The sequence below is a fragment of the Humulus lupulus genome, chromosome 6, assembly GCF_963169125.1.
Source record: "Humulus lupulus chromosome 6, drHumLupu1.1, whole genome shotgun sequence".
NCBI lineage: Eukaryota > Viridiplantae > Streptophyta > Magnoliopsida > Rosales > Cannabaceae > Humulus > Humulus lupulus.
The window spans coordinates 64,564,814-64,581,384 of NC_084798.1; the positions used below are offsets into that span (position 1 = coordinate 64,564,814).

A 16,571-nucleotide genomic window follows, 5' to 3' on the forward strand; every position below is an offset into this window, starting at 1 on the left:
TTGCCTTTACCTGCACCACGTAGCACCCGTGAGCCAAGGCCCAGCAAGAAAACATCATAGATAACTCAAACAATAACAACGGACAAATAGCTCAGTAAGCATGATACTCACCAGATAATCCACAACAGATATTCAGCATATACAATCCAATGCAAGATACATTCTATCACATATAATATTCATATCACATAATATTCAGGGCCGACGACTTAGGCCGCACCCTCTGTTTAACCCACTGACTCTGGCCCGCTTAAACCAAGCTCAATGCATAATAAGCTGTCCTCGGCTACCAGTGGCCGAGCCGCGCTCTGTGCGCTAGTGAGACCCTTGGCACCCTTAGGCCGTTGGTTCACTAAATGGCTTGCATGGAATAATACCATCTTTTCAAGCTTCTACAATAGGGAGCCCTTAGTCCCGTCACATATATTCAACCAGGTGCAGTTTCCTTACCTTTAGTCTGTACGGTTATCGAATTACGAGCAACGCCCCTCAAGCACGATCCGTCCCCGAGCCTAAGCTTTTATCACTTAGCCACAACCAAAGTATAGGGTTTCATAAATACTCAAATATAGGTTTCCAGTTACAAAACTAACTCCCGGGACTCCTAATTCCACCAAGCACGGTGGTGAAACCAAACCCGAGCACACTAGACCACTTTCCCATGCTTAAAACCCTCAAGAATTCATGTGTGCAACCAAGGGCTACGGCCCCCAAAGCCTAGCCGTGGCCCTTCCCCAAAACAGAACCTATTCCCTCACTGAACCACACACGCGCCGCGGCCCTTGCCTTGGGCGCCGCGGCGCGCCCCCTTGGCTGAGCCCCCTTGGCTTCTTTGCATGCTAGGGCCACAACGCTCTAGAACAGAGCCGCAGCCCTCCTCTTCGAACCCAGATTTTTCACCATTTCAAAGCTCAAAACCTTACCTTAAACCATCCCAAAAATTCCCAACTCTTAACCAATTAATTCCCAACTTCCTTAGCATGATCTAAACAACATAATCCCCAAGAAAACACAGCCTAGCACACTCTAATCACCTCCTTTCAACTTCTGAAACCCAAGTGCTATAAACACTCAAACCAACCACCTAAACTCAATTTAAACCTCTAAACCAGAACTTAAAACTCACCTTTGCTGTAGAATAACTTCACCAAGCTGTGGCCAAGCTAAGCTCCCAAGTTTTCCCCTCTTAATTGTACCTTAGAACATCAAAACCATACTTGTTTCAGCACTTAACTAAAACCCAGCTAGAACTCAGAATTCAACCACAGAAAAGATGTTTAGATGCTTACCTTAATCCCTGTTTAAGTGCTTGATAAATCCCTGAGCTAGACCTTCAATTCCTCACTACAAATCCCAGAATTTCCAGCTAGTTCCCCTTAGTTCTCTGTGTTTTCTTTTCCCTTTGTTTCCCTTGAGCGTGAGAGAGAGAACTGAAGCTAAGTTAAAGTCAGTTTATGTTTTCTTCTAAAATATTCCTAAGGCCTATCTCACATATTAAATCAATCCCGAGGCTCGGGGTGCCGGAACCGTCCCCGAGGCCAAAATGGTAAAATCCCCCAATATTCCCGCCTAGACATTCTAACCTCAAATATATCTCCATATATTTATTTTCATGCCCCGATAACCCAAATCACTATCCGCTATCTAAAAGTACCCCCGACTTGTCCAAAGTCATATCTTAAGCCCCGTTGTGACTTTTCCCGCTATCTGGCCCTAGAATCGTCTTGAGTCGTGCTCAGCGAACCTGTCCACATAATAATGTGGTTCTCACATATATCACATATTATATTACCACATAATATAATCAATTATCATATAAACATTATTAGACATATAATTACTCATTAAATCACAATTATTCCATTAATGCCCTCCTGACACACTAATCAAGACCCTTAAGCCTTATTGGCGAATTTGGGTCGTTACACTAATTGTCAATGTCTTTCTCATTCGCTCTCTCACCATCTCTATTTCTTTGGCAGGTTCGTGGAGGTGGTGTCGATCATGGTGGTGGTGTCATTCGTCGTGGTACGAGTGGCTCGAAGATAGTTCTTAGATTTGGGCTCGGGGTCGGCATGAACTCATGGTCAAATCTGCGTGCTCTTTTTTGTAGTCAAGCTCTAGATCTAATTTTTTCATGAATTTTTTTGTTTGTATAAATCTCAGATTTGTTTCAATGTGTATTGGTTTGTAATCAGGATTGTATATTGTTTTTGGAGGGCATATAGTGTAATTGTGATTGAGTTTTTGGTGTTGATTTCTCTACTCTAATGTGCTTGCATATGTTCCTTGCTCTGATTTGTTTACATATGTTCTTTCAAAATATTTAGTGTATTTTGTATTGCGATTATAATAATTGATAAAAATGGATTTGTTATTGTTTATATATATATTTTAATTTTTTTAGTGACATGTTTTATTACTAACGCTATTGAAATCAATAGCCTCATTTCTTAACTGGTGCTTTAGAGTGTATCAATCGCGACACTGAAATTGGCGTAGGTTGCAAAACCCAGGTAAATAGCAAAAACTTCTGTGTAACTGATGCCAAATCCATTTTTAGTAGTGTATATATATATATTTATATACACGAGTTTTTGATGGGCACATCTTCGTAGTAAATTTTGAAAAAATTAATGATTTTGTTTTTTTTTTTGAATGGAAATTATAACTTCATTAACCATGGAATTCAGTTACCAATGTTGGCAACAAATCAGCTGGGACATCCCCCAGACTGAACAGACGATCAGGATACAAAATGGACGCTCTAGCAAAGTCATGAACAACCATATTAGCTGACCGTTTAACAAAAGAAAGAACTACATTTTGCATATCACCAAGTAAGGTTCTACAATCGTTTATAATCTTCCCAAAAGGAGAGATCATCTCAGTGGTACTTCGTATAGCTTGAACAATCACTAGGCAGTCAGACTCCACATATACTTGATGCCATTGTTTCGATTTTATCCAGCTCAGGGCCTCGCGCATCCCCATCACTTCTGTTAAAATTGGATCAATGCTTCCATGATAAAGGCGAGTGCCTCCTTCTAGTAACATGCCTTTGTCATCACGAGCTACAAAACCGACCCCAAACTTTTGGTGCTCCTGGAAAATTGTTGCATCCACATTCACCTTGACACTGTGTAATCTAGGAACAGTCCATTGCTCAGCTCCATCCCCCCTCTCCAACGTCGAAGATGATGAATCAAAATCAGATTTCTGAGCATTTCTCCAATGGTCAAGGAATCCTTTTGCAGAACCAACAATATTAGAAGTACCAGTGAATTTGTTATTCCAAACTGCATTGTTTCGAGCTCCCCATAAGGCCCAACAAACTGTAGACAATAGGCACTGAGTCTCTGAATCATATCTCTGAAAACATTTGATCACCCATTCTAAGAAAGTCATGCCCTGTGTTGCTTTTGTTCCAATACCCACTCTATTCCATACCTGCTCAATCACTCTACAAGACACCAGACAGTGTACAATAGATTCATCTTCCATACCGCAAATTGGACATAAAGAGCTAACCTCTATTCTTTATGTGAGTAACTGGATCATGGTAGGAAGACAGTTTGTTGCAGCCCGCCACATCAAATTCTTGACTTTCGGGGGAATCTTAAGCTTCCAAAGTCGTTTCCAAAATGGAGTAGAGTCCACCTCATTCCAACGCCCTAGCCTCTTCTGTATTAAATTATAAGCACTCTTAACTGTGTACATTCCCGAGGTCTCTTGAGACCAAATATAATGATCATCCTGTTGGTCAAACTGGATAGGAATGCCTAGTATAAGATTGATATCCCTTTGCTCAAATAAATCTCTAATGATCTCAATGTCCCAATCCCTCCCTGATATGCTCATCAGATGATTTACCTTTGCCTCCTTTAGTGCTGGGTGAGTATAAATAACCATAGGATTGTCATTGTCTGGTAGCCAGGGGGTGTTCAACACATCTATCCTTAAATCGTTGCCCACACACCATCTAGTGCCATTACGAACCATGTCCTGAGATTCCCATATACTTTGCCAAACAAAGCTTGGATTATTCCCCAGTTGAGCAGATAGAAATGTGCCTGTCGGATAATATCTTGCCTGGAAGACTTTAGTTGCTAAGGAATGTGGTCTTGTTAGGAGACGCCAGCCTTGTTTTCCCAAAAGGGCATGGTTAAAATCTCGTAAGCTCCTGAATCCCATTCCGCCCACACTCTTGTGACGCCCTAGTTTATCCCAAGACATCCAATGAATCCCACGACCTGGTGACCCAGAAGACTTCCACCAAAATCTTGCCATTTGTTGTTCCATGTCTCTACTTATCTCAGCAGGTACTAAGAAGACACTCATTGCATAACTAGGGAGCGCCTGAGCCACTGTCTTAACCAATATCTTCTTCCCAGCTCTAGATAAATATTTTTTGTCCCACCCTTGCATTCTCTTACGAATCCTGTCCTTTAAATAACCAAAAACTGCCGTTTTATTTCTCCCTAGCGTACTAGGTAGCCCAAGATACAAACTATTGCCGTCTGCCATCCTCATTTGCAGCTGAGTACATAAATTGTTACGCATAGCATCATCAGTATTATTGCTAAAAAAGATAGAGGATTTACCAAGGTTAACCTTCTGCCCTGAAGCTTCTTCAAACTTGTTAAGTAGCTCTTGTATTTTGGACGCTTCGTCAACCGTAGCCTTACAGTAGAGATAGTTGTCGTCTGCGAACAGCATATGAGAGACACGTGGTGCACCATTTGCAACTTTGCACCCATGGAGCCAGCCATTCCTTTCATATTTCCTTATCAGTGAAGACAGACCCTCAACACACAAAATAAATAAATAAGGGGACAAAGGATCCCCTTGCCGAATACCGCGTGAAGGGACAATCGGCCCCATTTCTCTCCCCCCATGAGTGATTTTGTATCGGGCAGAGGTGACGCATTTAGATAGTAGATAAACCCAGTCTCTGTGAAAACCCATCTTCAGAAGCATAGCATTCAAAAAATCCCACTCAATGCGATCATAAGCCTTGCTCATGTCAAGTTTCAATGCCATATAGCCTTCCTTGCCTTGTCTCTTCCGTTTGAGATAATGCAGTATCTCAAAGGAAATCATGACGTAGTCAGATATTAAACGACCTGGGATGAAAGCGCTTTGATTCTCCGCCACTATTCCGTCCATAATTGGTTTCATCTGGTTAGTGAGAACTTTGGTGATGACCTTGTACATAACATTACAAAGAGAGATAGGTCTAAGATCCGCCATAGTCTCGGGGTTCTTTTTCTTTGGGATCAAAACAACATTGGCCATACAACAATTCTCCTCAAACTCGCCCCTTGCAAAGAACTTGCGCACTTCACTTACAACATCACTGCCAACGATAGTCCAACACTTTTGGTAGAAAGCAGGTGTCATTCCGTCAGGTCCCGGGCTCTTGTCTGGATGCATTTGGAAAACCTCCTTCTTCACTTCCTCTTCATTGACTGGTTTGAGTAATTCTTCATTGACTGCGTTGGGGATGCGATGCTGAACACACTCCAATATCTCGGTGTATTGAGCCCCTGAAGTCGAAAATAAGCTATTAAAATATTCAATCATCACTGATTGAAGTCCATTTTCCCAATCAACAAACTCCCCTGCCTCATTTTTTAGCTTCTGGATTGTATTATTCCGTCTTCTAGTGCTAGCTGCCTTGTGGAAATATTTACTATTTTGGTCCCCCTCTTTAAGCCAAAATTGTTTGGCTCTTTGTTTCCAAAACACTTCCCTCTGGTCAAGAATGTCAAAAAGCTTCCTCTTTACTTCATCATACCTTTGAATGGAAGCAGAGTCTCGCTGCCTTTTTAAATACTCCAGCTCTTGTTTACAAAGTCAAAGTCGTCGTCGGAAATTACCAGTTAGCTCTCTTCCCCACGTATTCAATTTCTCAGCACAAAAATGCAATTTTTCTTCAAAAGATTTCCCTTCTTGACTGTCCCAGCAATCTCGAACCAATTGGTAGCAAAGTGGCTCTTTGAGCCAAGCATTTTTGAAGCGGAAATGACGATGAGTGAAATGGTTCTGCACGACAATTGGTTCCAGAAAAATAGGATTATGATCCGAAGGAGAGGTTTCCAAATTAGAGAGCTTCGAATTCGGAAATAGTCCATTCCACCTGGAGTTGACGATTGCTCTATCCAGCCTAATTTCAGTCCAATACTCAGTTCCTCTCCCCCTTTCCCATGTAAATGGATATCCCACCAGATCAAGGTCAGTAAGATCGCCATGGTTCATAGCCTCTTGGAAGCCATCAATCAACCACTGAGGATACAAACTACCCCCTCTTTTGTCTTCATGAGCTGCAATATTATTGAAGTCACCAATGACACACGAAGGAAGCTGGGACGATGCCGCCAGTGAATTGAGAATAGTCCATGAGGTGCGACGAAAATTTCTTCTGGGTTCTCCATTAAATCCAGTGAGACGCCAACGTGGTTCACCCTCCTTAATCACTTCCAGGTCTATGTGGTTGCTTGAATAACCCAATAGAAACCCCTCTTCGGCATGTTTCCAGAGTAAGCCGAGCCCCCCACTTCTGCCTTGGGCCTCCACAAAAATTATCCCTTCAAAGCCCAACTGATGACCAACCCATTCCAGCCTTTGTTTTTGACATTTTGTTTCACACAAAAAAAGAAATTTGGGTTTCTTTTGAGCAACAAGCTCCTTAAGGAATTGAAAGGTCCCTGGGTTCCCAAGCCCACGACAATTCCAGCTCAATACATTCATAATGCTTGGCGGGTTTGTGGAACAGATCCCACCCCAAATACGTTTTTTGGACCACTTGCTTCTCCCGAACTCACTCCAATAGCCTCTGAATTGATAAATTCAGAATTGTTGTTCTCAAAGTGACTTGGGCCTAATCCCAGGCTTTCATTGATGTGGGAGCCCATTACAACATCTTTCTCCAAAACAAGCCCAGTTGAATCATTCCTTGGGCCTATAATTCCATGCCCGATATTCCCCCTTCCCAATTGTTCCACCCGCTTCCTTTTGGCCTCCATAACAAGAAGGGTATTTGGATAAGTCACACGTGGAGCCTCATCACTTACATTAGCAGTTGACTTTCCATTATGGTTATATCGTGGGCTGGCCGAAATCAAATGACTTGTCGGTCCCATAACTGCTCCTTCAACCCCATTAGCTTCGCCTATATTGTTGGGAGGGTCATATAGTGGTTCCTGATTTTTCGCCAAAAACATGTTGTCTTGCATGGTCCTGTTGGCACTTGGAGGACCCGAATTTGGTTGCTCTCCACCACTGTAAACCGCTCCTTGCCGTAGCCACCGTGAGCCAATAGTATGGTTCCGACGTCGAGGTGCAGCCTTCATGCCCAGACCATACGGTTTGACGAGAAGATGCTGAGGAGTATCGAAGATTTTTTCACAAAAACGTTCAGAATGACCAAGTATGCCGCAGATGAAGCAGAACGTAGTCAAATCTTCATACTTAAACTGTACACAGCAAATCTGCCCATTTTGGTTCTTGATATTCATTTTCCGCTTCAAAGGGAGATCCACATTTAGCAAAACCCGAATGCGCATATAATCACGCCAAACGCCATTAAAATTGTTTAAGTCGGATTCCACGAAATCTCCAATACGATTACCAATATCCCGTACCACGCGTTCCGACATAAACCCCGGAGTCATGCCATGAAGTTGCACCCAAAAGTGTAACATGTTCAAAACCACAGCCCGTGGATTCTCTCCTACTTTTAGACGCTCAAAAACCAACAGGACCCGATCGAAAGTCCATGGACTGCCTTCCATCACACGTGATATATCTACCTCATGGTAGAACTGAAAAAGATACCGGTTCTGCTCAAGCACCTTAACATATACCCCCCGTCCCGGTCTCCACAACGACGCCATTTTGTGTTGCATCGCCTAAAAGTCAAAACATCTGTCTGTGAGAAAGCGACCAACCAAGCACCATCTAGCATCGACTTCAGATAAATCTTCCACTCCTTGATCATATATCAGATCCTCCTCCTCTTCATTTTCCAGTGAGATGTTCATGTATTGATCCTCCAGGCTTATTTCACTATTACGGGCTTCATTGTCTTCCATTGATAAGATGATAGTTTGATACAGAAACTTACGAAATTATACAAAGACAGAGAGAATATCTACCATGTCAAAAGACAAGACTTATGATCTAATGATTTTGTTTTAAAATAGTCATAAAATTTAAATATTGTTGTTGAAAAACCTAAGTTTTAGCCTATCTTTTCAGATTTACTATCTTTATCTTGATTTAAGCTTGTATATTAACTGAACAATTATAAGAATTGACACACAAGAATTACAAGCTTCATCTGCACTGAAAACACATTTCAGCCGACTAGTGCTTGGGTTCCCTGAACCAGGGTAAGAACTTTCACTATATTCAGATGTAATTTTACATAAACCAGTTCAAGACTCAATATGTAAAATCAATACAAACTATCTCAATATACAATGAAGCTATTACCCTAATCAACCAAATCCCTTGGTTATTAATGCAAGATCCCCTTGCTTCAATGTTGAACTCCCTTCAACACTTTCTCAAATCTGAAAACCTCCAGATCTACACCTTCAAGACCCAGCTGAACTCCTTCAGCAACTACGGCTTGAACCAGGAGCTTGCACAGAAACCTCCAACTATCTTCAATGGAGTTTCTTGTAAAACACATGAAAAAAATCAATCCAAGAAGAAGAAAGAAAACAGAGCAAAAAACCAATCAAAGCTTTCGAACGAAGAGAGTTAGTTATAAGTAATTGCCCATCCCATTATATAACCTTGGCTGCAATTAGGTATAATCCCGAACTAACTAACAGCTGTAACTCACTAACAGATTTGCTTTACACACATGCTGACGTGGACTCTAACTAAAAACTAATATACTCCAGACATAACAAGAGTCCATTCCAGACGCAACTGAACCTAATTTGTCATGCACAAAATATTGGTCCTTACATTCTCCCCCTTGACAAATTATGGTCAATGACAAAAACAAAAGATTAAGTATGCAACCGACAATAGTTTGATCAAACAGTAAAGAGAGTCTTAAACAACCAAACTACAAACCAATTATAAAGGAGTGTGTAAAAGCAGTAAACAGAGTTTTAGACAATCAAAATAACAAAGAGTAGGACTTGATCAAAACAACAATATAAAAAAAACAGAAGATAATCTCCCCCTTCATTGATCATAATCTTCCAACAAATGCAATTGAAAGCAGTAGCTTATTTCTCCCCCTGGATAGGTGCATTCGAAGCAGGAGCCTGATCAGAGGCATCAGGACGCGTTGGGGCAACAGATTGGTCAATCACTGCATCAGCCGGAGGCACTAGAGAGGAAACTGGAGGCACAGAAGATGCAACTGGAGTAGCGAACTCCCCCTGAACAGGTGCCGAAGGCACTGAAGACTCACCAAAGGAAGCCCGATGAAATGGTGGAGAAGAGACATCTATTGATGGCGATAACTGGGAGCCATATTCAGTCTGAACTACAAGATCCTTGACCACATGAAGGAGCTTATACATCGACGCTTCAAAGGCCTTTTGCCTCTTTTGATCTTTCTTGTACTGTGTAGTAAAGGCCTTGAACTCAGTATACATCTGAACCTGCCAACTGGAGTCTGACAAACCTCGAAACATTGGAGCTGGAGGCTTAGACTGCTGTGCAGAAGAAGGAGCAGTAGTGGAAACTTTCCTTTTAAGAGTGGCCAGAAATCCTTTACTCAAAATGGGATTGGGAACCTGAAAGTCATGAATAGTCAGCAGGGGCTTGGCAGACTGAATAATCTGCTGAATTAGGCTCGGAAATGGTAACTTGTTTCGGGTACCAGTGGAAGAGGCAACATCAACAATGCGATCAAAAATTAAAGTGGCCAAATCAATGGAGACGCCTGTACCCACAGCATATAAAAATTTGCCAATCTCAAGAGTAATTGATGATAGATGAGAATTGGGAAACCAATTATAAAGAGCTACCCGATGCAAAATCCGATAGAACGGAGTCAATTGAGTGACTGGAATCTCATGGTTCCCCCACATATAATCAGGCCGGCCAGTTAGAACATGACCCATTGTAGATTGATCAGGACGATATGACTTATTATAAACAGGTTTCAGAACTTTTGGAATCTTAAGTACACGAGATATAGTGGATGGAGCAAATTTTATACGACAACCCCTAACAAAAGCAGTAAGACAATTTTCATTTTTCCCATCTACAACTGACTTATCTAAATTTGCATAAAATTCCCTCACGAGAATGGGATGAAGGGACATCAATTTAGACACTGTATGAACCCACTGCCTATTTTGTAAAAGGGCAACCAATTCAGGGAAATCGTCTAAAACAACAAGATATTCAGGCCACACTTCGCGCACAGCAAACCACCGCTGATAGTGCGAAGCTTTGGTTGCATCAACAAAATATTGAATGGAAGATGGATCAACAAACTCAGAAGCCTTAGAACTAGTGCTAAGCTTAGAATTTTTAGGAGATGGTGCAACCGGGGTTTGCTTAGGTTTACGCTTGGGAGCAGATGGCTTAGGGAGAGACGAAGACTCAGGCATTTGAGCTGATCCTTTGGACCTCACATGAGAATTGGACTTAGGAAGAGGCGGTGGGTGAGTTTTTGGAGGGGGTGTTGGTGTGGATTGTGAATGAGGGGTGGATTGGGGTGAGGGTGCTGGTGGTGGTGGAGGTGCGGGTTGAGGTGGAGGTGCGGATTTATGGGAAGTGGCAGGTATGGAGACAGACCGAGCCTTGGGTGTTTTGGATGAGGACTTCTTAACAGGCGACTTAAGAGAAGAAGGAGATGGTGTGGTTGAGACCGGCATTGGTGAGGATGGAACAGGGGAGGACGCAGACTCAGCAGAGGAACGAGTAAAGCGTTTAGGAGACTTACCAATAGAGGAAGGCGGACGGGCATGGACGGCGGAACTGACGTTAGGAACAGACCTAGACACCTCCTCGGGAATGGACGGCGACGGAGAAGACTCAGGGATGGTAGACAGAGCCGGAACAATAGGCAAATCCATACTAGAATCAAGAACATGACTGTGTGATGTGGCGACTGTAGATGTCACAGACGCATCCACAGAGGATGAGACAGCCACCTCCGGAGGAGGAGAAACCGGGACATCGGCGACAGGGGTAGACCGGAGACGGGAACGACGGTGATTAGCTCTTTGCTTCATAATGTCGAATGGTTAGGGTTTCAGCAAATGGACCACTGTAAACACAACTCACACAATGCTCAAGGGATGTTATATTTATAGAAAAAAACGTTAGAAATTCCCTTAACAGAAATTGACCATGGATAAAGAATGACAAAGCCCATTTAAAAAATAACCCACACTTATATGAAGGACCAAAAATGACATTTTTTTTTATTTTTGAATTTTTTTGTTTAAAAATAGGAATAAAATCCAAACAGCCAACAACAAAAATATGCACACTGAAATGACAGAACAGATTTATGAACAACAACTTTGATAGGCTCAACATGAATTAAAATATCTGATCAAAATATGCACATCATGCTTACCAAAAAAAATGTGAAAAGTGTGTGAAATATGTATGCTGAAGAAAACACTGCCTAAACACACAAAGTTTTTCTTAACAAGAGATTTGAGCCAGTATTTTCATATGTGTGTGCAGAAAGACCTCATGTGGACCAAAATCATTTGATGGCCACTCACTCAATCATGAAACGAAAACGATACCCCTTTTTTTTTGTTATATATCCTCTTTTGACAACAAACACTCTGAGTTTTTCGAATACCCAGCACTGGCTTTCACTCATCATCAGAGATGTAGCCGTCTCCTTTTATGTTTATTTTTCTCATCAAACACCAAGAGAAGGACCAAACTCCTCAGGGCAGAAGATGGTACAAAGGAATCTCTTCCCATTGCATCCAATAATGGTAGCCTTTTGAGCTGGAGAAAATAAGGGCTCAATTCTGAATCTTGGAAAAACAATAGTGTGAGTAAAAAGTAGTGACCAAGACACAAGCACGACACACAGACTTAGAAAAAAAATTTGGTAAGGCATGAAAGAAAAAAAATGTGACCAGACAAAACACCGAACCTCTCAGATGATACAGAGACCAATGCTGGTTCAGAGATGTGCATAGGTTTGAGCATCAAGAGCTTTTGTAAACAAATCTGCTAACTGGGCATTAGTGGAAACATGAGAAATTGTTAGCAATTTAGACTCAACCATATTTCTAATGAAATGATAACGTATGTCAATGTGTTTGGTCCTTGAATGTTGAACTGGGTTTTTGGAAATGTTAATGGCACTTGTTCTATCACAAAAGAGGGTCAATGACTTTTGGGGATAACCATAATCGGTGAGCATCTTATTGAGCCAGATGAGCTGAGTACAACAGCTGCCAGCCGCAATGTACTCTGCTTCAGCAGTAGAGAGTGAGATAGAATCTTGTTTCTTGCTGAACCAAGACACCAAATTGTTCCCAATATAGAAACAACCCCCAGAAGTACTTTTCCTATCATCTAGAGATCCTGCCCAATCAGAGTCACTATACCCTACCAGGGACAGAGTTGTATCACATGAATACCATAAACCAAAATCGACAGTCCCTGCAAGATATTTAAAAATACGTTTGACAGCTGTAAGATGAGACTGTTTAGGATTGGCTTGATAACGGGCACATAGACCAACACTAAAGGAAATGTCAGGGCGACTAGCGGTGAGATACAACAGGCTTCCTATCATGCTACGGTACAGGGTTGGATCTACTGGGACTCCAGATTCATCTTTGTTGAGTTTTGAAGTAGTGCCTATAGGAGTGCGTGCATGTTTGACCTGAGTGAAACCAAATTTTTCTAACATGGACTTTGTATACTTAGACTGAGAAATAAACATTCCCTGATCTGATTGCTTAATCTGAAGTCCTAGAAAATAAGATAGATCTCCGATTAGACTCATTTCAAACTCACTTTTCATAAGATCTACAAACCTAGTGACCTCAGTCTCACAAGTTGACCCAAAAATTATGTCATCCACATATATCTGTGCAACAAATATTCCATCAGTGAGATACCTGATAAAGAGTGTATTATCTGCACTACCACAGGTGAAACCATTGGACAGAAGATAGGCAGTAAGTCTGTCATACCATGCGCGAGGAGCTTGCTTTAACCCATAGAGGGCCTTTTTCAGGTGAAAAACATAGTCAGGGAACTGAGGATCCTCAAAACCTTGAGGTTGTCTCACATAAACTTCCTCTTGGAGAATACCATTCAGAAAAGCACTTTTTACATCCATTTGATGTAATTTGATCCTCAAATGGCATGCAATTGCAAGAAGTAACCGAATAGATTCCAACCGAGCAACCGGGGCAAAGGTTTCTTCAAAATCCACTCCTTCCACCTGATTGTAGCCTTGTGCAACTAACCTTGCCTTATTTCTGATGACAGTGCCAAACTCATCTGATTTGTTCTTGAAAATCCATTTAGTTCCAACAACATTAGCTCCTTCAGGTAAGGGAACTAGGGTCCACACATCATTTCGTTTGAATTGGAACAGTTCATCTTGCATGGCAGCAAGCCAGAACTCATCTGAAAGAGCATCCTTGGCACTTTTTGGTTCAATCTTAGATAAGTAACAGGTGAAAGCAATCAGATTTTGTAATTTTCTTCTGGTGACCATGGTAGCATTTGGATTTCCAATAACAATATCAGGGGGATGAGCCTTCTGAATCCAGGCAGGGGGTCCATTTTTATATAGTTTTGCATGTTGAGATTCCTTTTCCAGAACACTAGTAGCTTCCTCATCACACTGTGAGCCGCTAGGATCGGCTGCGTGTTCCTCTGATGCAGTTGGTTCGGTATGAATGGACCCAGATGGAGGATCAGGAACCATTTGACTTTGGCTGGCTGTGACTGGAACAGGTGTAGTTAAGACTGGGGTGTCATCATCGGCCAATGGTTCTTCAGAATGTTCCAAGTCATCAAATCGCACATTGATGGACTCAACCACTGAATGAGTTCTGTTGTTGAACACACGAAAGGCACGACTGTTAAGCGAATACCCAAGAAAAACTCCTTCATCACTCCTTGGATCAAATTTTCCTAAATGTTCTCGATCATTGAGGACATAGCACACACACCCAAAAATGTGCATATGACTGACATTAGGAGTCCTTCCTTTCCAAAGCTCATAGGCAGTCTGTGTCGTACCAGTTCGCAGATGGACCCGATTGCAGATATAACAGGCTGTATTAATTGCTTCAGCCCAAAAACGCTTAGAAATGTCCTTAGCCTGCATCATTACCCGAGCCATTTCCTGCAGGGCCCTGTTCTTCCTCTCAACAACCCCATTCTGTTGAGGGGTTTTTGGAGCTGAAAACTCATGTTTTATTCCTAACTGATCGCAGAAATCGGAGAACACAGTGTTTTCAAACTCCTTTCCATGGTCACTACGAAGTCGATACACTTTCCCAATTTTGGATTCCTTCTCATTTTGGAGTCTGAGAACCAAGGCTAAAAAAAGACCAAAAGTGTCTGACTTTTCTTTGAGGAAATCGACCCAAGTGTACCTAGAATAATCATCAACAAGAACCATGACAAATCGTTTACCACTCAGACTTTCATTCTGCATAGGTCCCATTAAATCCACATGAATCAACTCCAGCACACGAGAAGTGAGAAGCATGTTTATAGGAGGATGTGATGCTTTTATCTGTTTTCCCATTTGGCAAGGACCACATAGTCTGTCTCTGGTGACTTTCATCTCTGGGATCCCGCGAACAGCTTGTAATTTCACAATACGCTTCAAGTCTCTAAAATTCAAATGCCCCAGTCTATAGTGCCACAGGTCTGGCTTATCAAGGAAAGATCTGTTGCATACGACTTGATTGCTGAGTGCATAGCAGTTGTCACTGGTTCTATTTCCTGTCAAAACTGAGCACCCATTAGTGACAACAAAACAGTGAGTTTTAGAGAAACTTACAGTGAAGTCCATGTCACAGAGTTGGCTGATGCTGATAAGATTTGCCTTCAGCCCTTTGACATACAACACCTCAGTCAATGGAGCGACTCCGTTTAGCACCAGATCACCTTTTCCAAAAATCTGACCCTTGTTCCCATCACCAAAAGTCACAGCTCCCTCCTTTCCTTCTTTATAGTTTACCAACACATTTCTGTTGCCGGTCATATGGCGAGAACATCCACTGTCGAAGTACCATTGGTCCTCTTGAAACGCTGAAAGAGAGGTGTGGGCAACTAATGCAACACTCTTGTTAAGATCAGACTTGGGTCTCCACTCACTAGATGACAACCTTCCTGGAAATCGATTCAATTGCGGAAAGCTATTCGGACGATCGATCATAGTTTGCAAATATGCCTGCAACTTGTAGCATCTGGGTCTAATATGTCCTCTTTTGTTACAAAAATGACAAACAGGAACAAACCTTTCTTGTTGAATCTGACCATTCAGGATAGGCTTCCTTCCTTCGAAATTCAACTTGGTGGGTCCAGATGAGACACTGATCCGATTAGTGGAATCTGGGAAACCAGGACAGAAAGTATTGTGCACAGAGTCATCAGGAGTCTTATCTTCCTTGTTCTTGGACGAAGAGGGATCTTTAATTCCTAAATTCTCCCCTTTCTTGTAAAGCATTTTGTAACCAATGGATGTGCGATCTCCATAAGGTTTTTGTAACTGCAGGGTGTGGTTAATTGCAGCAGTTCCTGGAGGGATAAACTCAAGAGATTGTTTAGCCCTTATTAATTCTGCAGTCAGTTTGTAGATCTCACTGTCCTTCCCATCAAGCTGTTTTGTGAGCTTCTTAACAGTGTCCTCCAACTCCTCCTTCTCAGATTCAAGTTGTTGTTTTGCACTAGTGAGACCTTTGATTTGTTTAGCCATATACTCCCATTGAGCGAACATTTCCTCATATGCATGCTGTCTCCCATCGCTGTCCTCATCTGTTGAGCTTGAGTTTTCGTCTTCCTCTGAACACATTGATTGATGACTCTTTGCCACAAAAGCCACCACTTGTTTCTCTTCATCAGACTTGTCACTTGAGGTGGAGCTCTTCTCTTCATCACTATCACTCCATGTAGCTGCTAAGGCTTTCTTTTTCTTAAGAGTGTTGGCACACTCAGCTTGAATATGTCCAAATCCGTCACATTCACGACACCGTATTCCCCTGTTTTTCTTGTCGCCAAATTGCTGAGTTTGCTTATTGTTTCCACCAAAGTTTCTTCGGAGACCATTCTCTTTTCCTCCTGGAAAGTTTTTCTTGTAATTCTTCTTCAAGAACTTAGCATAGTTCTAGGTCAGCAGTGCTAAGGTTTCATCAGTGAACCCCTCAGATGCACCTGAGATCAACTTCTTTTCCTCTTTATGCACAAATGCAAGACTATTATCAGCTTTTTCTTTTTCAGAATCTTTCTGCTTTTTGCCTTTCTTCCATCGTGTGAGACTCAGTTCATAGTTCTGCAAGGACCCAATTAACTCATCAAGATCAAGTTCCTCGACATTTCTCATTTCTTCGATAGATGTAACCTTTGAC

At 41.9% G+C, this 16,571-nt stretch overlaps 1 protein-coding gene across 1 annotated transcript; it reads right to left on the reverse strand.

Moving 5' to 3' along the window:
• Positions 1-2,676: 2,676 nt before the first annotated feature.
• LOC133785162 (uncharacterized) lies at positions 2,677-3,504 on the reverse strand. The gene has a single exon (XM_062224418.1). The coding sequence runs from the start codon at positions 3,502-3,504 to the stop codon at positions 2,677-2,679; it is 828 nt and encodes a 275-aa protein (XP_062080402.1).
• Between the last annotated feature and the right edge of the window lie 13,067 nt (positions 3,505-16,571).

Excerpts from the sequence above, each read along its gene's own strand:
- LOC133785162 (XM_062224418.1), bottom strand. The coding sequence starts at position 3,504 with ATGGAAGATGAATCTATTGTACACTGTCTGGTGTCTTGTAGAGTGATT.